The sequence below is a fragment of the Canis lupus genome, chromosome 5, assembly GCF_003254725.2.
Source record: "Canis lupus dingo isolate Sandy chromosome 5, ASM325472v2, whole genome shotgun sequence".
Lineage (NCBI taxonomy): Eukaryota > Metazoa > Chordata > Mammalia > Carnivora > Canidae > Canis > Canis lupus.
This window is the reverse complement of record NC_064247.1, coordinates 39740335-39762751: the sequence shown is the minus strand read 5'-3', so window position 1 is coordinate 39762751 and position 22417 is coordinate 39740335. Positions and strand designations below refer to the sequence as shown.

General features: G+C 45.2%; 2 protein-coding genes across 5 annotated transcripts in view; both read left to right on the top strand.

The window, feature by feature from the left end:
- The window catches only part of PIGL (phosphatidylinositol glycan anchor biosynthesis class L), an 84729-nt gene that overhangs the window by 44242 nt on the left and 18070 nt on the right, over positions 1–22417 (top strand). For all 4 annotated transcript variants that reach the window (XM_035716161.2, XM_035716159.2, XM_025428265.3 and 1 more), the window contains exon 3: positions 20816–20906. In XM_035716161.2, coding sequence (XP_035572054.1) covers positions 20816–20906 — 91 coding nt within the window. The remainder of the gene's footprint in view (positions 1–20815; positions 20907–22417) is intronic.
- On the top strand, positions 14678–16299 carry LOC118354731 (60S ribosomal protein L23a-like). The gene has a single exon (XM_049109487.1). It carries the CDS (start codon positions 14730–14732, stop codon positions 15180–15182), a length of 453 nt encoding a protein of 150 aa, XP_048965444.1. The 5' UTR covers positions 14678–14729; the 3' UTR covers positions 15183–16299.

Below are 22417 nucleotides of genomic sequence, written 5' to 3'. Positions count from 1 at the left end.
CAAAGGCAGACAGGTGGCTATGGGGTGATTCTGAGTTGACCTTCTTGTTTGGAATTAGACCATAGCCAACATCTAGGACAGGCAGCTGAGGCAAGTCCTTATTCTTTAACAGCCAACTGGTCTCCAAGTTCTAGAAATGCTACCTCTACAACAGCACTAGAATGGCTTTCATCTGTGCTCTCACCAGACTCTGATGGGGTCCTGACCAAGAGGGCTGGCTCCGTTCTCAGTAGAGAAAAATGTTCAGGCAAATCAAGCACGTGAACCTGGAAAACCACAGGAGTCATTGAGGGAAAGACTGGTACTTGATGTACACACAGATACTTAAGATTCACCTTGGATATCAGGTCCAAAATGTGCCTAGATGTTGGTATTTCTAGTCCTACTTGCTCCTGGAATTGTAGGCAGTCCTACCAAATGGTGCCTGCCTGAGTCCATATTAATGCTGCACATGAGAGGGACTAAGTGTACTTTACGGCTGGGGAGGGAGAGGGTTAGTATAGATTAAGTACAATCGCCTAGAGAACACGGGCTGGTTTTCAACCCCCAAAACTTTAAAGCAGGGGTTGTTAACCTTTGAGTAATGTATGGGTCTTTTTTTCCTCCTAATTTTCTGTTCATGTTTAGCTTACATATAGTATTGGGTCCTCTTTTTTTTTTTTTTTTTTTTAAGATATATTTATTTATCTTAGAGAGAGCACAAACAGGAGGGGCAGAGGAAGAAGAGAGAAACCCAAGCAATCTCTGCTGAGTGCAGAGCTAGACTCGGGGTTCAGGGCTCGATCTCATGACCCTGAAATTACAATTTGAGCTGAAACCAAGAGTCAGATGCCCAACCAACTGAGCCACACAGGTGCCCCTGTGTCTTCTTTCAAAGAAAAAAACCTTTGAGAATTCTCACATACGTAAACACATGTGCTAAAATCATATGAACACATCTGCCTTGTTGTCAATGAAATAATCACAAAAACTGTTTAGATTGTTATCTAAGTAAAACTATATTTTTTAGGGATTTAAAATATATACTTTACTTATTAAATATTTTTAAAATATTTGTTTATTCAGAGACACAGAGAGAGGCAGAAACATAGGCAGAGGGAGAAGCAGGGGCTCCCCCTAAGGGCCCTAGGATCACGCCCTGAGCCAAAGGCATACGCTCAAACACTGAACCACTCAGGCATCCCAAAAATACATTTTTGTAAGAACTCATGGACTCCTGAGAATTTAGGCACAGACTCCCAGAGATTTGTGGACCTCAGCTGGAAAACATTGCTGCAGAACCATGGTTATTATGAACTCACTTTACAAGCTAAATTTTGACATGTTGTAGACGTGAATTCTAGGACCATTCCACCTTGCCCAAGAAAAGTCTAAGTAATTTTTAATTGCTCTGAAAGCATATCAACTGCTTTTATGTTTCAGGGACTAGGTACCAGTGGTTCTTAATAAATGAATGCCACCCATCCCTGAGATTGTGTATATTGCTATCTACAAAGCCAAATAGAACATTCATAATAACTATGACTATCTCCCAGCCAGCATAGCAATTGTGTCCTTATATATACTTTCAAGTTACTACAGCAAATAGAATCTACCCAAATGGGAATAATCTTGAAGGGATTTGGATTCTTTCTCTGCATGCTTTCTTTATAAATCCTCAGCCTAGTAGCCATGTATATTTTCTACTGCAATATTTAATGTTTAATTCTTTGCCCAGTGGCTAAGAAATACTAACTTTAGAAGGATTTGGATGCTGATATTGGCAAATTTTTATAAGATTGGCCAAAAGAGAAAGGAGAAGAAAAAGGAGATCCATGATATAATTTTCAATGGCAAGAGGGAGATAAAGCCTAGGTCAAGTTCAGAAGAAACAGCTGGTGTTCAGGTACACCAATGGTGACACCCATTGTTACATCTTCTGTGTGATAAGAAATGAGCAAACCACAGGTGAACTAGAGCAATAAAAACCTTTAGATACTCATTCTCAGAAATGCTGATATTGACCAGAGACTGGAAGGAGGAAGGAACAGGTGTCCACAGGAGCACCACTAAGATGGTGTTGACCAGTGGGCCAAGACTTTAACTCACTGTAACAGTAGACTGCCCTGGTCTGGATACTACTACAGAAGCCATCTGACCACCAGATGATACGGTCTTCCTGGGAAATGTCACACATGTCAAATTCTCCTCAGCCTTGCCTGCCCACAGTCCCCTGAAAAGCCTTCCTTGTTCTGGGTGTGAAGAGAACTGCAGAGGGTCCCTTGGCTTAGATTCCTCCAAGTCCTCAATCACAAGGCTCTCAGAGAGTGCAGAAAAGAAATAGAAAGAATCCATATTATTGTTCTTTTTTTTTTTTTTTAAGATCTATTTATTCATGAGAGACACATAGAGAGAGGCAGAGGGAGAAGCAGGCTCCCTACAGGGAGCCTGATGTGGGACTCGATCCCAGGACCCCAGTATCATGACCTGAGCTAAAGGCAGACACTCAGGCACTGAGTCCCCCAGTGCCCCCATATTGTTGTTTTTCACAGCTTTAGAAAAGCCCAACTTTAGAAAGGAGTCGGCAGAGTAGAATGCTGAATTAGAGAAGATAATTGGCCTGGGTTTTGTTTTATCGGACAGTTAAACTATTATGGAAAATATCTATTTCTATGTGGCCTAAATACCCTGACCTAGACAGCTTGAAAACAGAACCATTTTACCTCCCAAACATACTAAGTCAGTGTTGGTTTCAAAACGGTCCCTAGACTGACTTTTTTTTTTTTTTTTTTAAGATTTGTTTATTTTAGAGAGACAGAGAGCATGAGTGGGAAGGGCAGAGGGAGAGGGAGAGAGAATCTCAAGCAGACTCTGTGCTGAGCATGGAGCCTGACTTGGGGTTTGATCTTACAACCCTGAGATCACAACCTGAGACAAAACCAGGAGTCAGACACTCAACCACTCAGCCACCCATGCCCCCCTAAACTGACTCTTTCAAAGGCTAACAGGACTGCTCACACAGGTGTTCAAGTCTCTAACTCTTCCATTCTCTGGTGAACTGATCAACAATACCATTTGGGAGGAAGGTAGTCCTCCAACTACAAGTCTTACTAAGAACAATCTTCGGGAATCCAGAGTGCTCATTTAGTTGGTGAAAGGGTCGGTGCAAATTGCAGCCTCTGCAGCTATCCTGATGTTTATACCTAGAAGGAAGCTAGCGAGCTGCCCACACAGGTCCTAGGACTCAGCTTATGGGCCCACCAACAACAAAGAGTACATAATCCTTGCCTCAAACACTGTGTTGTGAGGGACACCTGGGTGGCTCACTGGTTGAGCGTCTGCCTTTGGCTCAGGTCATGATCCCAGGGTTCTGGGGTTGAGTCCCACATCAGGCTCCCCACAAGGAACCTGCTTCTCTCTCTGCCTGTGCCTCTGCCTCTCTCTGTGTGTCTCTCATAAATAAATATATAAAATATTTTTTTTTAAAAACTGTGTGAGGAGCAAAATCTTTCATTCAAGATTTAACCTTTCCTAAAAGATATACGACTCTATATTAAGCAATTGAACAATGAGATTTTTTAAAAATTACAAATCACCAATGATACAGAAGCTATTAGAGAACCATTTCAAAATTAGTCATTATGATTGGTACTGTTGAATTAGAATAGGAGTCTACATGAGTTCTGTCAGAATCCACTGATGAAGCTTCAAGCCTTATCTCACAGGTCACCCCCAGGCTGTCCAGCGTGCCTCAGGACGCCCTGCAGGTCAGTCACAGCTGTGGGCTGTATACTGTGCTCCTCAAAGCTGCTAGAATTCCTCGAAGAGACAGGAAAGCATCCTTCACGTGCCTCATCAGGACGCTGCTCATGAAAGCTGCTTTTAAAATATATATATTTATTTATTTATTCATGAGAGACACACACACACACAGAGGCAGAGACACAGGCAGAGGGAGAAGCAGGCTCCATGCAGGGAGCCCGACGTGGGACTCCATACCGGGTTTCCAGGATCAGGCCCTGGGCTGAAGGAGGCACTAAACCGCTGAGCCACCTGGGCTGCCTGAAAGCCGCTTTTATAAACTGTCAGGCCTTGTGTGCAGTCACCAGTGTCTAGCCTCGTCTTTGGCATGCTGGTGGTGCCTGGTACATGTTTATGAACTCTACAGAGCAAGTCAGACAGGAAACCCCCAGCTGCTCCTTCTCCCTCTCCTCTGCTGGCTCTTCTCCTTACTAGCCCCTTCTTTGTGGATCTTCTTCAAAATTCTCTCCTCTGCATTCTCACTGCTGGCCTCCCCAAAGAAGTCACTTGGTGGGTGCTGTGGGTCCTCTTAGCCTCCCTCTAGTTGTGTAGCCCCCAACTCTGCCTCTCACTTCATATTTCTCTCCATTTTTTTATTCCCACCATCTTAGCTCAGGCTCTCATCATCTCCTATCTGGACTTCTGTAGAGACTTTTCCCTCATTTAGCCTGACCCCGAGTATGCCTTCTTAAAACATAATTTGAATCCCTCAAAACCTTTAAAGGCCTCCCGCTGTGCCTACCAAGAGTCTGGTTACTTTAGCCAAGTATTCAAGGCCCACTAAGGCCTGGCTCTGTTCTCATTTGTGTTCTGTGATCTAATCACATAGAGCTGTCCTGGCCTTGACTGACCACTTTGTGAAGTCTTCTACCCCAATGCTCACTCATCTCATTCCTCAGCATTGAATCATCTTCCAGTCAAGAATCAGCTTAGGGGCTCCTGGCTGGCTTAGTCGGTTGGATGTCTTCCCTCCACTTGGGTGGTGGTCCTGGGGTCCAGGGATCAAGCCCGCATTGGGCTCCCTGCTCAGCGGGGAGTCTGCTTCTCCCTCTGTCACTCCCCCTGCTTGTGCTTATGTTCTGTCAAATAAATAAATAAAATCTTAAAAAAAAAATCAGCTCAGGGTCTCCTGGCTAGCTCAGTCAGAAGAGCATGAGACTATTAGTCTTGGGTTCATGGTGAGCTTCACACTGGGAGTAGAGATTACTAAAAATAAATAAATAAACTAAACTAAAAAAAAAAAAAAGTATCAGCTTACACACACTTATTGAATGCTTACTGGATCCCAAACTCTGTTCTTTTTTTTTTTTTTTTCCAAACTCTGTTCTAAATGTTTTTCAAATATCATCTCATTTAATCCTCACAACCACCTGAGGAGGTGGGAACAACTAACCCAATAACTTTTTTTTTCTTTTTTTTAGATTTCATTTATTTATCTGAGAGAGAGAGAGAGAGCATGGAGTGGAAGAGAAGGGCAGAGGAAAAAAGAGAAGCAGATTCCCTGCCAAGTGAGCAGCTGGACAGGCTAGATCCCAGGACCCTGGGGTCAGACACTTAACCGACTGAGCCACCCAGGGATACCAAAACCAATAATTCTTGCTTCCTGTTTGATATATCCCTCTTCTGCAGCCATGAACTGCCCTGTTCTCTTACCCACACCTCTTTTTGTCCTTTCTATTTTGCCCATCCACCAGCTCTGGTGCTTTCTTTGCCTCAGTCTTCAAACATCCTCAAGATTTTGAAATACCCTTCCCCAGACTGCCATTCCTCGGCTTCCTTTCACTCACTCCCTGTCTTACCACCCTCAAACTTCATGAAAGCACTTTCTGGAGGTACTTTCCCACCACCCTCTGTCCTCTGTCCTCTGTGCTCACAGTTTAGCTTGTGCCCTCTCCCCCACTTCACTAGCATTGCTTTCAGAGTCCCACAAGTGATTTCTCAAGGGGTAAAATCCAATGGACTTTTTTTTTTTTTTAAGATTTTATTTATTTATTCATGAGAGACACAGAGAAAGGCAGAGACAGACAGAGGGAGAAGCAGGCTCCATGCAGGGAGCCTGATGCAGGACTAGATCCCAGGACCCTGGCATCACGCCCTGAACTGAAGGGAGACACCCAACCACTGAGTCACCTATGTGCCCTCAGTGGGCTTTTAAAACTCCTCTTCCGGGATCCCTGGGTGGCGCAGCGGTTTGGCGCCTGCCTTTGGCCCAGGGCGTGATCCTGGAGACCCGGGATCGAATCCCACATCGGGCTCCCCGTGCATGGAGCCTGCTTCTCCTTCTGCCTATGTCTCTCTCTCTCTCTGTGACTATCATAAATAAAACTATGTCTCTCTCTCTCTCTGTGACTATCATAAATAAAAAAAAAAAAAAAATTAAAAAAAAAATAAAAATAAAAAAATAAAACTCCTCTTCCCCCAGTTCTTGGCATCTCTAGTCCCTTTGGTGGCTCTACTCCCTCACGAAATCTGTCTTCCCAAATACTCTTGCACTGCACTGTCTTCCTCATCTTCAACCCTGTCCTTCCCACCCTGTCCCTATTAAGAGTTTTTCAAGAGAGGGCTCTTGCACCCTTGAGGCAATCCCAGGGTAGTTTCTCCACAACCACAACTTCTTTATGAGAATTTTTTTATTTTTTATTTTTTTAGTGTGGTCTTTTCATTTTGATGATCTTCAAACAAACCAAAAAACTAAGCACCACTTGGATGAGTTCTTTATGACTGAATACCACCAATTTCAAAGCCCGTTCAGACACTTTGGATTGTTGTACCAGGTGATCACTAAATGAAATAACAGCATTTAACTTTAATGCAGTGTTTCTAAAACACTGTGTTTCCAAACACTCATGTTTGGAACCGGAGTCATCTTTGATGTGATTTTCTTCCTTGTTCGTACCATCTAATTAGCTGCTAAATCTGGTGGAGTCTCCTTTAGTAAAAGCCCTTTGTTCTTCCCATGACCTGTTCCTTTGGACTGGACTGAGATTGTAGTCACCTAGCCATCCTCTACTCCTCCAACTTATTCCTCAGACTGTTTCCAGGTGAGTTTCCTAAAGCATTCCTGATCTGGCCACTCGCTACTGAAACTTCTCCATAACTCCTTGCTATAATGCCAGTCTTCAGTATGGTGGCAGGGACCCTAGGATTCCTTCTGCTAAACTGAACTTCCAATTCTCAAATCCTAGCCCTGCATTTACTCTACACACCTCAGTTCACACTGTTTTCCTCTATCTGGGATTTGGCCCATTGTTATCATCCTAATCTAGCACAGATTCCTCTGCCTTTATGAAACTTTTTTTTTTTAAGATTTATTTATTTGAGAGAGAGAGAGAGAGAGAGTGCGCTTGTAATCATGAGTTGGGGGCGGGGGGGGGGGGGCAGAAGGAGGAAGATGATCCATAGGCCGACTTCTCACTGAGGACAGAGCCCCAACATGGGGTTCCATCCCAGAACCCTGAGATCATGACCTGAGCTGAAACCAAGAGTCAGACAGCTACTCAAACAACTGAGCCACCCAGGCGCTCTTCATAAAACTGTTTTTGATCCTTACCATAGAAGCTTTTATTTTCCTTCCCTCAGCCCCCGCAGCAATTTGTTTGACTTTTCTTACAGTGCTTCTTTGTCTTGGATTTCCTTATTTGATTGCTTATCTGATCCTCCTGCCCGCTTGCATCCCTGTATCATCCTGTATATCATGCTGTATGTACCAGGCCTGAGAGCTCAGTGTAACCTAAATGATAATGTACCATTTCCACCTTAAAAACTTTCCCAGAGCCCCCTAGTTGCCCTCTTTGGGATTCCATTGGGTGCTTCTTGGGAGCAAGGCCCTGGGTGGCCCAGAGGGACTCAAAGCCCAGCCCTCTGGCTTTCTGTCTGGTCTTGTTTCCTGGCATAGGACAGTGTTTGAGGAGCTTGCCAAAATCATGGATGAACCCTTTCTCTGAGGTGACTCTAATTTTATTTCTTTTAAAAACAGCAATGAGGCAGAAATTTCAGGCACCAGTTTTAGAGACCAGTAAAAGGTTATGCTACTTCCTCTTTCTTCTCTATTCAAAATAATACCATGCAGCCTTCTGCTTAGGAGAGTCCTCTGCCTTCCTATATCCAAGAATACTTACAAACCCATTCCCACCACCACTCTCTTCATCAGGGGTTGGGGAAGAGGGAAGGAGGGGTCTGGATACTGGCATCTGCTTCCTAAACCACTTCTTATGGGGCTAGAAAGGACAACCAGAACTCTGTGGCCTCTTTTAAGTGAGTTCAGTAAGCAGGTTCTTCTCTGGTTTTTAGTAACCAAATTACACAACAAATTGGCAATTTCTGGACAGAGATTTCTCACAGGAGCTTTACAAGATTGCGTACTTGATTCGTTGCATTAACATAAAGGGCATGTGAGCCCAGGGGTAGTTTAGCAGCCTCAGTACAAGACCTACCACTCATGATCTGGGAATCCCTTCTGTGCCTTCTGAGAAAGGAAAACCCCATCTTCTGGTTTAGCTTGAGGCTTTAAGCCTTTTGTGGACAAAGATCTTTGGAGACATGTGGTCTTTGTCTGGGCCTCAACTGCTTGAGGATGGGGGTCCTTGTCAGCACACACTTAATAAAAATGGACTGATTTTTCTTTTACCCTTTTTTTTCAGCATTTTTTTCTTTTTAAAGATTTTATTTATTTATTCATGAGAGACACAGAGAGAGGCAGAGACATAGACAGAGAGAGAAGCAGGATCCACGCAGGGAGCCAGATGAGAGACTCAATCCCTGGACCCAGGATCACGCTCTGAGCTAAAGGCAGAGGCTTAACCTCTGAGCCAGCCAGGCATCTCTCAGCATTTTTTTTCTTAGACTTTACTTTCTCCCTGTACTCATTTCCCCCGTGTTGCTTTTTTTTTTTTTTTTTTTAATGTATTTTATTTATTTGAGAGAGAGGGAGCAGGATCAGGGGAGAGGGAGAAGCAGCCGCCCTGCCCACCCCCAGCAGGGAGCCCAACACAGAACTCGAACCCAGGACCCTGAGATCATGACCTCAGCCTAAGGCAGACGCTCAACGAGCTGAGCCACCCAGGAATCCCTCCTCCTGTGTTTCTTTTCCTCTCTGTTTATCCTAGGCTAGTCATTGGTGATCCCGAATCACCCCCAGAAGTTGCCGGGCCCAGCTTTTAGAATGTCCCCTCTCCAACTCCCTTCAGCATAGATGCAATTCCTTTGCACACCTCCGGCCTCCTCAGCCTTGGGTAGCCCCGCCTCCAGCTCGGCCTCCAGCTGGGCCTCCAGCTCGGCCTCCTGAGCAGAGACCTCCCAGAGTGGCCCATTGGGGGCGGTATTTGCAGCTCTAGGCCCCCTGGGACTGCATGGCTCCAGGTAATCTTCCAGGCTCTGTGCGGGCCTCCGCGCGGGCACTGAACTTGAATGACCTTTGCTCGCTTTGCATGACAAAGGAAGTAATCGAGTTTAGAAATGTGCCGGAGGTGGGGGGGAGGGGCGGCTTGAACCTTCCAGCTCCGGCCGGTACCAGCCGCAAGACCAAATAAGGGTGTGTGAGGCGCCTCCGTCCGTATTCAAGTTCAGAGTGCAGTGTGCAAAAGTGGGGCTCGGTTTTCAGAGAGAGAGATAAGCGATTACCCAACCCCGGTGGAGTTCCAGCCGCAGGGACTCTGTAGCAAGGCTGGGTCTGGGGGAGGAAAGACCTGGGCCCTCGCATTTTCCCAGCCTGGAGAGAGGAGGGAAGGGGGGGAAGCTTTCCTTGCCAGAACCTTCTGACTGCAGGGACTGACAGCCCACAGATTTTCAGAGCCTTTCTATGACTCTTGACAGGGCCGGTAGAGAGTGCCAGCCAGGGTGAGTCATTAGAATGTGTAGGAAAGGTCAGAGTTTGAGGATATTCAGCCAGGAGGAAAACAAACATTATTTTTATGAACCCGCACAGGCTGGGAGGCCCGGCTTGTTTACTGAACACCGAGGTCTAGGGGCATTTTCCAGCAGTATTAACGCTCTGTTTGCTAAACACACCCAGGGAAGGGGTCACCAGGCTTGTAGTTCTCCTACTGAAAGATTGGCAAGAGCTGGCTTTCCTGTTGCATTTGATAGCTTCCAAAACACTGAACTCCTTCTCCCCAGGGGCCTCCTGGGCCAAACAGGGTCCTCACCTCCATGAGGCACTTCATGTGTTCCAGGAGCTGAACTGCTTGATGGCAGTGCCCTGAGCAAGCTACCCAGCGGGGGTTCCTTCCCTCCTGCCTCACCCCTTCCCTGGCCTTCCCCCTGCAAATCTCCTCTCCTCCAGCTGGGCTGCAGCTCCAAGCTCACCCCCACTAGGCTCAGCCCCAAAGTACTGGAGAGATAACACCTATGGAGATAAATACTTCTGCCTTTTTCTTTCTGGATGGACAGTACCAAGATGCTTTTTGTACAACTTTTCAGACAGTCCTGTGGGGTCACACAGCCAGCGTCCAGATATACGGCCATACGGCCATCCTCGTGTTTGCTGTCCCTCTCTCCCTGCTTCCCTCTCTGGGTCACTCAGTCCTTCTCCCATGGATCACAGTACCCAGTAAAGTCCCTGCTTAGGCCTTCATCCTAGGTAGGCTCTGTTTCCTGGGGACCTGGGCTGGATATCTGGAGACCTGAACACATTCAGAGCCCTTATATAGAGTTCCTCACAGAAATGTTGTATTTTCAAAATTCAGTTCCTCTAAATACATTTCTATTCCTCTTTCATGGGAGTCTCATTCTTTCAGGCTGAGGGAGTCAAAAGCATAATTAAAGTTTAATAACTTGAGGGTTTTTTCTCCTGGTTTGCATTAACATTCCTTACCTTGGGTGTATCGACACTTTCTCCGCTTTTACTTTGAATATGCCCCAAAACTCTGTGTTATCTTTAGCATTTTTCATGAGCCACAATTCAGGAAGTTGGAGAAATCGCTCCCTGGTGGCAGAATGGCAGAACTGCAGACTCTTTCCCCTATAATTGCAGTGACCGTGATCTCTCTGAGCTGATTTTTAACTTTTAGATTTCTTTAATTATTTCCTTAGTAATTATAACCTCTAGAAAGATAAGGTCTGAAGGCATGGATAATCACATGTGGCCAAATTGCCTTCTTGTTAAGATGCAGCAATTGAAGCTCTTTACAACAAGGATAGAACAGGATAGAACGGCACCCTGGTACTCTAACAGACCCTCTGCACATGGACGCCCTGCTTTCATTTTACATCTCTTGGATTCTTTCTGAAAAAATCAGAAGACTATGTTTTATATCAGCTTACATTTCTTGCTTTGTAAAAATGCCTATTTTTTTAAAGATTTTATTTATTTATTCATGAGAGACAGAAAGAGACAGAGACATAGGCAGAGGGAGAAGCAGGCTCCCTGTGGGGAGCCCCACGAGGGACTCCATCCCAGAACCCCAGGATCATGACCTGAGCCAAAGGCAGATGCTCAACCACTGAGCCACGCAGGTACCCAAAATGCCTGTTTTCTTTCAACAATCAGACCTTTTTCATGTTCTATGCAGTTCTCAGACTTCTCTATGAATGACCTTGGAAGTTCCATCCTAATTCCCAAATCCCGACTGCTGACTTCTTATTGGGAAACACCACCTGACTCACTGACCCATGTGAGCCGCAGATGGGAGGAGTGGTCTCTAAATTAGAAAGCCTAGGGACAAGGAGTGACTTGCCGGCCACTTCAGTGCCTCTGCTTTATCACTTCTGAGCTGAGAAGTCTCTATAGACTGCAGTTCTGCGGAAGGGAGAGAGGCCCACCAATCACCGCAATCCCTGCTTTTCCTCATCCTCCATTCTTCAGAGTTGTCATCTGGACTCTACTTGGGCAAACCCTAGCCAGAAACTTGGTTTCAGTTCACTGTATCCCTCTGTCTCCACCAGAAAGAGTGACTCCACTTCACATCTTAGCAAACTCACCCAAAGGTGCCAGCATCTGAGAAATTTCCAGACTCCTTAAGATCGCAGGAAAAACCCTAAAGGACCTTGCTTAATGATTAAAGGAAGTTCCTAGGAATTCTAAGCTCCATAACTTTACTGCCATTCCTGGTGGGCCTGGACAGATCTAGGTTGGGGGGAAGGAAGAAGCAGCAAAGGAACTGCTATTAGGATGCCGGTGTTTAAAAAACAAACAAACAAAGGATGCCTGGATTTGTTTTTTTTTAAGACTTTATTTATTGATTTATTCATGAGAGACACAGAGAGAGGCAGAGACACAGGCAGAGGGAGAAGCAGGCGCCCCATAGGGAGCCTGATGCAGGACTCAATACCAGGACCCTGGGATCACGCCCTGAGCCAAAGGCAGAAGCTCAACCGCTGAGCTACGCAGGTGCCCCATCTTTCCAACTATAAAAAGAAGTAAATAAACCCAACTTTTCTTTTTTTTTAAAGATTTTATTTATTTATTCATGAGAGACACAGAGAGAGAGAGAGAGAGAGGCAGAGACACAGGCAGAGGGAGTAGCAGGCTCCATGCAGGGAGCCCGACGTGGGACTCGATCCCGGGTCTCCAGGATCACGCCCTGGGCCGAAGGCGGTGCTAATCCGCTGAGCCACCCGGGCTGCCAATAAACCCAACTTTTCAGGGATAAGAATGTAGGTATAAAAACACCTGAGATTTTTAGGAAGAAGGGAACTCTTGCTATGAGTTATAGTTGTATGTCTTTCCTTTCTGCCTATAAAATGCACAAATATCTCTCTGCCTTTTTTTTTTTTTTTAAGATTTTATTCATTTATTCATGAGAAACAGAGAGGTAGAGACACAGGCAGAGGGAGAAGCAGCCCGATGCTGGACTGGACCCCTGGTCTCCAGGATCAGGCCCTGGGCCGAAGGCGGGGCTAAACCGCCCAGCCACCCGGCTGCCCTCTCTCGGCCCTTTTTAAAAACACTCCCTTGGGGATGCCTGGCTGGCTCAGTTGGTAGAGAGTGCTCCTTTTGATTTCAGGGTCATGGGTTCAACCCCAAAGGTGGGTATAGGTAGAGATTATTTAATAAAACACACACACACAAAACATTCCCTTAATGCTGCACTTCTTGTGAGTTAACACACTTTCCACATACTCTTCATAACAGAGTTCTTAAGAGAGAGATTGTAAATGTTCACTTCACCTTTAACTCAGAAATTACATTTCTATAGTTTTATCCCAAGGAAATATTGAGAGATGCATACAAAAAGTTATGTATGGGACACCTGGATGGCTCAGTTGGTAGAGTGCGCAACTCGATCTCAGGCCATGAGTTCAAGCCCCATGCTGAGTGTGGAACCTACTTAAAAAAAAAAAGTTATGTATAGGGATGCTTCGTAGAGATTTATTATAAAAATAAAAACTGGAAACAACCTAAATAATCAGTAAAGTGGAGGCTTTATATATTTTGGCATATCTAAATCAGGATTTGATTATGTGGTAAATACAGAAGACCCACAATAGGGGCACCTGGGTAGCTCAGTCTGTTGAGTGCCTGCCTTCACCTTGGGTCATGGTCCTAGGGTTCTGGGATCAAGCCCTGCATCAGGCTCCCTGCTCTGTGGAGAGCCTGCTTCTCCCTGGTCCTCTGCTGCTCCCTCTGCTGTGCTCTCTATCTCTCTCAAATAAATAAATGAAATCTTACAAAAAAAAAAAGAAAAGAAATCCCACAATAACTGATCCAAGGAGGTATGCCATCTGGGACTGGGACTGCCTTCATTCCAAAGTCCTTGGGACCTCGCTTCTCCTTTTCTGTTACTCTGTTCTGTCTGGCTTTCATGATTGCTTCATGGGCCAACATGGCTACAAGCAGGAAGAGGAACAGGACAGAGAAAAATTGGGGCAAAGGTCATTCACCTATTATCTCTTCAAGGAAGTTAGCCCAAGGGCTAACTTACTTCTGTTTACATCCTGCCAACATGTTTATCTAAGGCAGAATTGTTAGTCCATTAGAGGAGAAAGGAACTGCAAATGTTATGACTTGGACTCAAGCCTTGAGTTGATTAGGGTTGAACTGTAGGCAAAGAACAACTCGGGTAGTTGGTCTGAAAGAGTCACTTGTGTATCTGTTTGAAGGTTCCCAAGGTCAACTTTTATATTTCCTTGTCTTGAGAAGAGGCAGTCCTACTGGGATGCCTTACTCCTGTACACAATTCATATATTTTTGGGGGGTGCCTACTCTGTTTTATAAAGTTGCTGTCTTCCAAATTTCTTATTTGTGTGTTCTAACCACAAAGGCTGGTATAGCCTCTTTGGCTCGGCCAAATAGAGGCCACTTATGTCAACCAGCTGGTGCTTATTAAGCCCCTTACACAGTTCCTTGCCCTTAGCCAAAGCTCATTTACGTATTGTTTTTGTTAAGTGAATTGTTCTTTGACTTGGGTTGTACTAAGTTCCACATGAGAAATAGAAGAGCAAGATACAGGTCTATCCTCATATTTTGACTGTAGGTAGGGAGACACACAAAGCAATAGAGAATACTAGAATGCTATATCTAATTAGGTGCTAAGAGGGGTGATCCAGGCCATAGTTGTTAGGAAAGTTCAATAAGCTCCTAAATGTAAAGAAAGTTTATTTATTTATGATAGGCACACAGTGAGAGAGAGAGAGGCAGAGACACAGGCAGAGGGAGAAGCAGGCTCCAAGCCCGATGTGGGATTCAATCCCGGGTCTCCAGGATCGCGCCCTGGGCCAAAGGCAGGCGCCAAACCGCTGCGCCACCCAGGGATCCCTAAAGAAAGTTTATGGTAAAGAATTTGGCTTTGCGGGCAGCCTGGGTGGCTCAGAGGTTTAGCACCGCCTTCAGCCCAGGGCGTGATCCTGGAGACCTGGGATCGAGTCCCATGTCGGGCTCCCTGCATGGAGCCTGCTTCTCCCTCTGCCTGTGTCTCTGCCTCTCTCTCTCTCCTCTCTGTGTTTCTCATGAATAAATAAATAAAATCTTCTAAAAAAAAAGAAAGAATTTGGCTTTGCTCCCTTTCACGAAGATGGTGCCAAAGGTGAAGAAGGAAGCCCTTGCCCCTCCCAAAGCCAAAGCAAAAGCTTTGAAAGCTAAGAAAGCGGAGCTGAAAGGCATGCACAGTCACAAAAAAAAGAAGATCCGCAGGTCACCTACACTCCAACGACCCAAGACCCTGAGTCTCCGAAGGCAGCCCAAATATCCTCAAAAGAGCGCCCCCAGGAGAAACAAGCTTGATCACTATGCCATCATCAAGTTCCCCTTGACTACTGAGTCAGCCATGAAGAAAACAGAAGACAACACACTTGTGTTCATTGTGGATGTCAAGGCCAATAAGCACCAGGCTGTGAAGAAGCTCTATGACATTGATGTGGCCAAGGTCAACACCTTAATCAGGCCTGATGGAGAGAAGAAAGCATATGTTCGACTGGCTCCTGACTATGATGCTTTGGATGTTGCCAACAAAATTGGGATCATCTAAACTGAGTCCAGCCAGCTATAAATCTAAATATAAATTTTTTCACCATAAAAAAAAAAAAATTGGCTTTGCTCAGAGAGATCTGGCCTTTGCCCTTGGCTTCTGTGAAGTAATCTGTGTCAAACCCAATAGCAGTTATCTTTGAGGTTTTAGGGTCAGGGCTTTGGGCCATGTAGTGTCAGTCTACTTGGAGGCTGAGATCAACCACATGGACAATCAATCAATCAATTATGCCTAAGTAATTGAACACCAATAAAACCTGTGAACACCAAAGCTCCAACCAGCTTCCCTGGTTGGTAATATTCCATGTGTATTGTCACCCTTCAATGCTGCCAGAATAATGTGTCCTCACCCCACAGGGAGAAAACAGTAGATTGTTCACATTTAGAACCTTCTCACACTGCCCTATGCATCTCTTCCTTTGGCTGATTTAATCTGTATCCTTTCCCTGTAAAAAACTGTAATTGTAGGGGGCGCCTGGGTGGTTCAGTGGGTTAGGCATCTGCCTAAGGCTCAAGTCATGATCCCAGGGCCCTGGAATCAAACCCCACATCAGGCTCCCTGCTCAGTGGGGAGTCTGCTTCTCCCTCTGCCTCTGCCTGCTCCTCTCTCTTGCTCACTCTATCTCAAATAAATAAATGAAATCTTTTTTAAAAACTATAACTGTACATATATAGCTTTCAGTGAGTTCTGTGAGTCCTTCTAGCAATTTATCAAACTCGAGGGTGGCTTTGGGAACCCCTGAATTTGCCATCAGTGTCAGAAATGAGGGCAATTGGAGTGGCTGGCTGACTTAATTTGTAGAGTATGTGACTCTTGATCTCAGTGTTTTGAGTTGAGCCCCACATTGAGTATAGAGATTACTTAAAAATAAAATATATTTTTAAAATATTTTATTTATTTATTCGTGAGAGACACACAGAGAGAGGCAGAGACATAGGCAGAAGGAGAAGCAGGCTCCCTGCAGGGAACCCAATGTAGGACTCGATCCCAGGACCCTGGGATCACGCCCTGAGCCAAAGGCATATGCTCAACTACTGAGTCACCCAGGTGCCCCCAAAATAAAATCTTATTTTTTTTTTAAGATTTTATTTATTTATTCATGAGAGAGGCAGAGACACAAGGAGAAGCAGGCTCCTCACAGGGAGCCCGATGTGGGACTCCATCCCGGGACTCCAGGATCACGCCCTGGGCTGAAGGTGGCACTAAGCCACTGAGCCACCCAGGCATCCCCCTAAAATCTTCTTTTTAAAAAAAGAAACAAACAAATGAGGGCAGTCTTAGGGGCTATGCCCTCTAAACTCTGTAGTTGGCCACAAACCCCTTCTAGAAGATTTCATGGAAGAGGCAGCACTAAAGCAAGGCTCTAAAGATATGTTAGATTAGGCAGGGTGGAAAGAAGGGGAGAGAGGAATCTCAAGTTATGAGAGGGCAGAGGGCAGAGGTAGGCATTCCACATGAAGGGAGGATTCCAGGGACATCAGAGCAGAAGGCTCTGTTTTCCTAATTTTGATGTTCTCATCTCTCTGAGAATGCTGGTCATGTCAGAATTCCATGACAGACTCTGAGCAAGGTAACACATGACATGTTGGAGACAACATCTGTGTATGCTCAGCCCTTCTACGGGGTCCCAGATCAGCAGCTACTGAATGACACTAGGCTAAAATCAATCTCAATCATCCCTGATAATGATGAATAATTCCTCCCTCTCTTAAGAAATGGTAAGGAAAACATTAGGAAATAAAAGGGAAAAGCAACATTTAATGAGTGCCTACACTTTACCAGATAAGTGCATTCTAAGTACAAGGTACACAGCAGTGGACAAATACTGAAATATAAACAGGTCGGCAATAAATACTGGGAGCTTGACTCAGTGCTGAGAGAATAGTAGGAGCAGAATCCCAGGAGCCTGGTTTTGACCACCCTGGTGCTATTTCTCCTCCAAGACCTCTCCTTTGTCCTAAAAACTACCATCCATGATCAGTGTTTTAAAATTAGAAATTGCTCAGAAATTGCTTACAGCATGCAATCCGAGATTTCAAAGCTGGAAAGGCCCTCAGAGGGGTTGGTGACGCAGCTTGCCCCTTCACCTCCCTAACCATCCACCGCCGCCATCACACAATGAGCAGGGAACTAGAACTTAGGTGTTCTGTCCTCCCACCTAATTATCCCTCTCCCACATCACATTGCCTCCCGATGACACTGGACCGCTGTAATCATGTGCAGTCTCTGTCCTTGGGCTTCTGGGGTAGAGCTGACTGCCAACCCCACATATCCCCTCCCTGAGCCTTGAATCCTGCTTGCCCAGCTGTGGGCTCCATGTCCTCCCTATGGTGTTCCCCACTCCCTTCTATATCAAAGCAACTAGTAGCTACTGCATTCCCATAAGACTGGAAAACTAGACCCCTCACACTGAGGGGCAAGGGGCCGGACTGCTGCTATCTTTTGAAGGTTTGGGGTCAGGATTGACCAGCTATTGAAAGTAAATATCCATTGGGCATCTGCTGCAAGCAAGACATTGCAGACACTTTATGGCTTTGCTCTGTGCCATGCAAAGTACATTTTCAGGCTCTCTTGCCAATTGATGTCTCAATAGGTTTGATCAATAGGCAGCAGAGATAGGAGACTGGTAGGCAGAAGGAGGGAAAACCAGAGTATTCCCCTCCCCCCGCCCTCCACCTTGTTTTCTGTGACCCCAGTTCCTGCCATTCTGTATACATAACACCATCATCACCATCCCCTAGCTCTGCTGTCCCATCCTGCACAAGCTAATGTCTCCTTGTTGTTGCCAATCTCTGCATTGATTCATTGTTCCATGTTTGGCCTCTCAGCTCTTCCCTTCCATTGGGTAAACAGTTCCCTGTATGAAATTCCTTCTGACACAACTGACAGTTTCCATTTTCCTAGCTGAACCCTGACCATTAAATGGTTAACGTAACATCTAGTCATCAGGGAATTTATAATAGGTGGGAGAATCAAGAATTAAATATATGGGGGCACCTGAGTGGTTCACATGGTTAAGCATCTGCTTTTGGCTCAGGTCATGATCCCCAGGTCCTGAGATCAAGTTCCCTGCTTTGTGGGGAGTCTGGTTCTCCTTCTCCCTCTGCCCCTCCCCAACCCTACTCATGCTCTCCTCTTTCTCTCAAATGAATACAATCTTTTTTTTAAGAAAATTAAATAAGATGGAAAACACTAGTAAAATAAACTGTAGAGATTCCATACATTTACTAAAGAATATGAAACCTTATAAAAATAGCTGCAAAGTAGTAATTTAAACAAACAGAAAAATGTAGACAATCTAGTGAATACTTGCTTTACCTGAGTGAATTATCTCATATATCTCCTGGTAGTAGTAGTGCCTACAACCCACTTTGAAACCATTAACCAATAATGTAGGCAATCAGCAAAGAGCTCTGTAAGAGATTTCCTGAGCAAGAGAGTTGGGGGATTTCTGTTTGTCGGGTTTTTTTGTTGTTATTTGAAAGGGTCTAGGCTAATGCTCCAATAGCAGCCACTACTTTGATGCTTACATATCCCTTTAGAGTTTTCAAGTGTTACCCTATTTACTCTCTCATATAAAAAGAAATGAAGTGGATCAAAATGGGAGGTAGATTGGGGAAAATCTTGAATGCCTGCTGAAGAGGAGTTTGGACCTGATCACAAAAGCAGTGCTCCCATATCAGATGTACCAGATTATGTTTTTTTTTTTTTTTTAAGACTTTACCCATTTATTTCAGAGAGAGCACAACTTGGGGGGCGGGGGGAGAGGAAGAGAAAGAAGCAGACTCCCTGCTTAGCGGGGAGCCTGACATGGGGCTCCATCCCAGGACCCTGGGATCGTGACCTGAGCTGAAGGCAGACACTTAACTGACTGAGCCATCCAGGCGCCCAGAAGGAATATCTATATACCAAAGGCCCCCAAATAATCTGCTTCCCTATCCATGGTCAGAGGGTGGAGTCAGGGACAGAATGGCTTGGAGTTGCCCCTGAGCCCACTGTAAGTGAAGAGCCCTAGAATAGCAGATCCCACTTCTCTGAAGATAAATGAAAGGTGGCAAAGAGCTTTCCCACTCAGGGATTCATCTTTCAGCTCCCAGAAGGGAGAAGTAGTAGACTTAGCAATGATCCTCCTACCCTTTCCCTTAGACTGCTTCTCCATCCATGTGAATATTATCTGTGTACTCATTTTCCCAAGTGATGCCTTGATACATTTATGTGGCCCTCCCAGCTAGGAGCTTGTATGTAGCTGTTTTCACCCCAAAGTATTTTCCCTGATTCTTATATTTCTCCAGTGGTCTCTTCCGCTCTGCTAGTCATGTTCTATGCCCCATATTCGGCTCCATTCCCAGAGAACAAGGCTGGGAATGCTTCTTGCTTCTCCCCATCCATTCCCCCACCAGCTGAACTGTCTGTCCTGCTCACTGCAAGAGCATTATGAGACCTGCATAGAATGGCTGGCAGGACAATGCTTAGAAAAGCATAAAGCTGCCCTTTCTGGAAGGCACCCTAGAGGGTGGGTAGAAGTGGCCCATGAAGCAATGGGAATAAATGCACTATTTAGTGCTGAGGCTCATGTCATTTTCCTGCTGAAAATCTTTCAGTGATGCTCCTTTGAGCAGAATCTGAAGAGGGTCAGTCAATGGTCTTTGTCCAGAAGGAGGTTTAGAGCAGCTTGTCTGATGGGGAGCAAAGAGAGCCTGTGTCCTCTCAGTAGCCTTGTGCGTGTTGCCACCGGACCTGAGCCAAAGAGAGAAAGATATGGAAATCTATTTATAATACTATGAATAGGGGTGCCTGGCTGGCTCAGTTGGTAGAGCATGCAACTCTTGATCTCAGGGTCAAGGGTTTGAGCTCCACTCTGGGGGTAGAGATTACATTTAAAAATTTTAATAAATAAATATACAAATAAAAAGACTACCAATGATATCCTCAAACTGAGGTCAAACTGAGGCCTGGCTTTATATTAGGTGATGCCATAGTGATGCACAAAAAAAAAAAAGAGACATAGGAGAAGATAGGTTTATGGTGTGGCCGAGTGGAAACAGATAAGTTGGAGACCTCTGCTCCTGAGACCAGCCCCACTGTGGTGCAGCCCCATTGGAGGATGTCGCCGGCTCCCTAGGGTTAGAACATCTTGGTTCTGTAGTCAGAAAGTCTGGATTTGAATCCAGTGCCAACAACCTTGCAAGCAGTCTACCTAACTTCGTCTACAAAGACTCCTTCACCAGATGTTCATGAGGTTAAATGAAGTAACATAGCTTTGTCCTTTTTATTCAAGAACACAAAAATTTATTCAATCTTACAAGAATTTATTATTCTTGTAAAGATACATTTCATTCTGCAGTATGTCCACATTTGTTCCTACCCTCAAGTCTCCCCAGCTTCAGATCAAAGCCTTATCTCTTCGGTGTCTGTTTCCTCCCCTCAGCAGCCAGCACAAAGCACCAAGAGTGTGTTGCGTGGAGTTGTGCGCTGATTTCTAGTTGTGTCACATTTCTAAGTCTTACCACTTTCCCTGAAATCTGAATCCTTAAGGGTGGATCCTATCACAGGATTGGCACACACATACCAGACCTTAGGGAGAAGTCCACACCTGATTAGAAAAGTGTTCCAGTTGTGCTTCTTCCTTCCAGGGACTTCCCAGATGACCCAAGTGTGCAGTGGGACACTGAGCGTGTGGCTAGTATCCTCCTCCAGCACATTGAAATGAACAGCATCAACCTGGTAAGGCGACACCCTCTCTAAATGCAAAGCTGGGGATCCTGGTCACACCTTTACATGGCTGCCCTCCCCTAGAGCTCTCTTTTAAACCTATAAAGGGGGGTGCTTGGCCAGCTCAGTTGGTTAAGTGTCTACCTTCAGCTCAGGTCATGATCCCAGGGTCATAGGATTGAGCCATGCCTTGGGCTCTCTGCTCAGTGGAGAGTCTGCTTCTCTCTCTCCCTCTGTTCTCTCTCTTGCTCACTCTCAAATAAATAAAATCTTTAAATAAATAAATAAACAAACAAATCTCCAGAGGAACAAACACACCTTTTGTGAGACTGTGTAACCAAACTGTCAGGCTCAGGTGGAGGCAGAGGTTTTTTACAAATTGTGTCATCCTCCTTAACCATCTCTACCCCCAACCTCTGTCCTCCCACCTAAAAACTTAGGGCCCCAGGAGCCCATGGTATGACTCCTCTTTGTACAAAACTTCACCTTTTCCCAAGCATTTTCACGTTTAGGGGACCATTTTAACTTGAAGAGGCAAATGTTAACTATAATTCTCATTTGACATTGAGGAAACTTGGGGTTCCAGAGGCTGAGAAGCTTGCCCAAGGTCAGCAAGTAGTGAAGCTGGGATTTTAAGCCTCAATTTCTCACTCCAGAAAACACAAGGGTAAATTCACATGTCCTACAGGGCGCCTGGGTGGCTCAGTCGGTTGAGCATCCAGCTCTTGGTTTCCACTCAGGGGTCAGGGATTGAGCCTCAGGTCAGGCTCTGCACTGAGCATGGAGTCTGCTTGAGATTCTCTCTCTTTCTCCCTCTGTCCTTCCCCCCAACTCGTGCACCCCATGCTCTTTCTCTTTCTCAAATAAATGGATAAATCTTTTTATAAAATTCACATGCACTTTTGCATGTGAGAACATTTTGGTCACAGAGCAATAGTGGAGAATCATATTTACTTGCAGAGCTGTACAAAGGTAGGAGCCCACATCTCACCTCTGGACTGAGCCTTGCCAGTGGTCGATGTGAAGGCCGCTGAGAAGGCTTACTGTCCACCTCTAAAATGACAATAATAATCCTTTATGGGTTAATGCCTAAAGTTCTACCACTTAAAGCCCTAATCTTTTGGTGTAAGTTTTGATGAGTCCTGGTAACACAAAAACATGTTAGGCTTTTTTTTTTTTTTTTTAATTTTTATTTATTTATGATAGTCACAGAGAGAGAGGCAGAGACATAAGCAGAGGGAGAAGCAGGCTCCATGCACCGGGAGCCCGACGTGGGATTCGAATCCGGGTCTCCAGGATCGCGCCCTGGGCCAAAGGCAGGCGCTAAACCGCTGCGCCACCCAGGGATCCCTACATGTTAGGCTTTTACCGGTGCCAAATTCACTGAGTGAACTGATTTATTAAATCTTCCTTTTTTTTTTTAAGATTTTTTTTTTTTTTTTTTTAATTCATGAGAATACACAGAGGAGAGAGAGAGAGAGGCAGAGAAACAGGCAGAGGGAGAAGCAGGCTCCACACAGGGA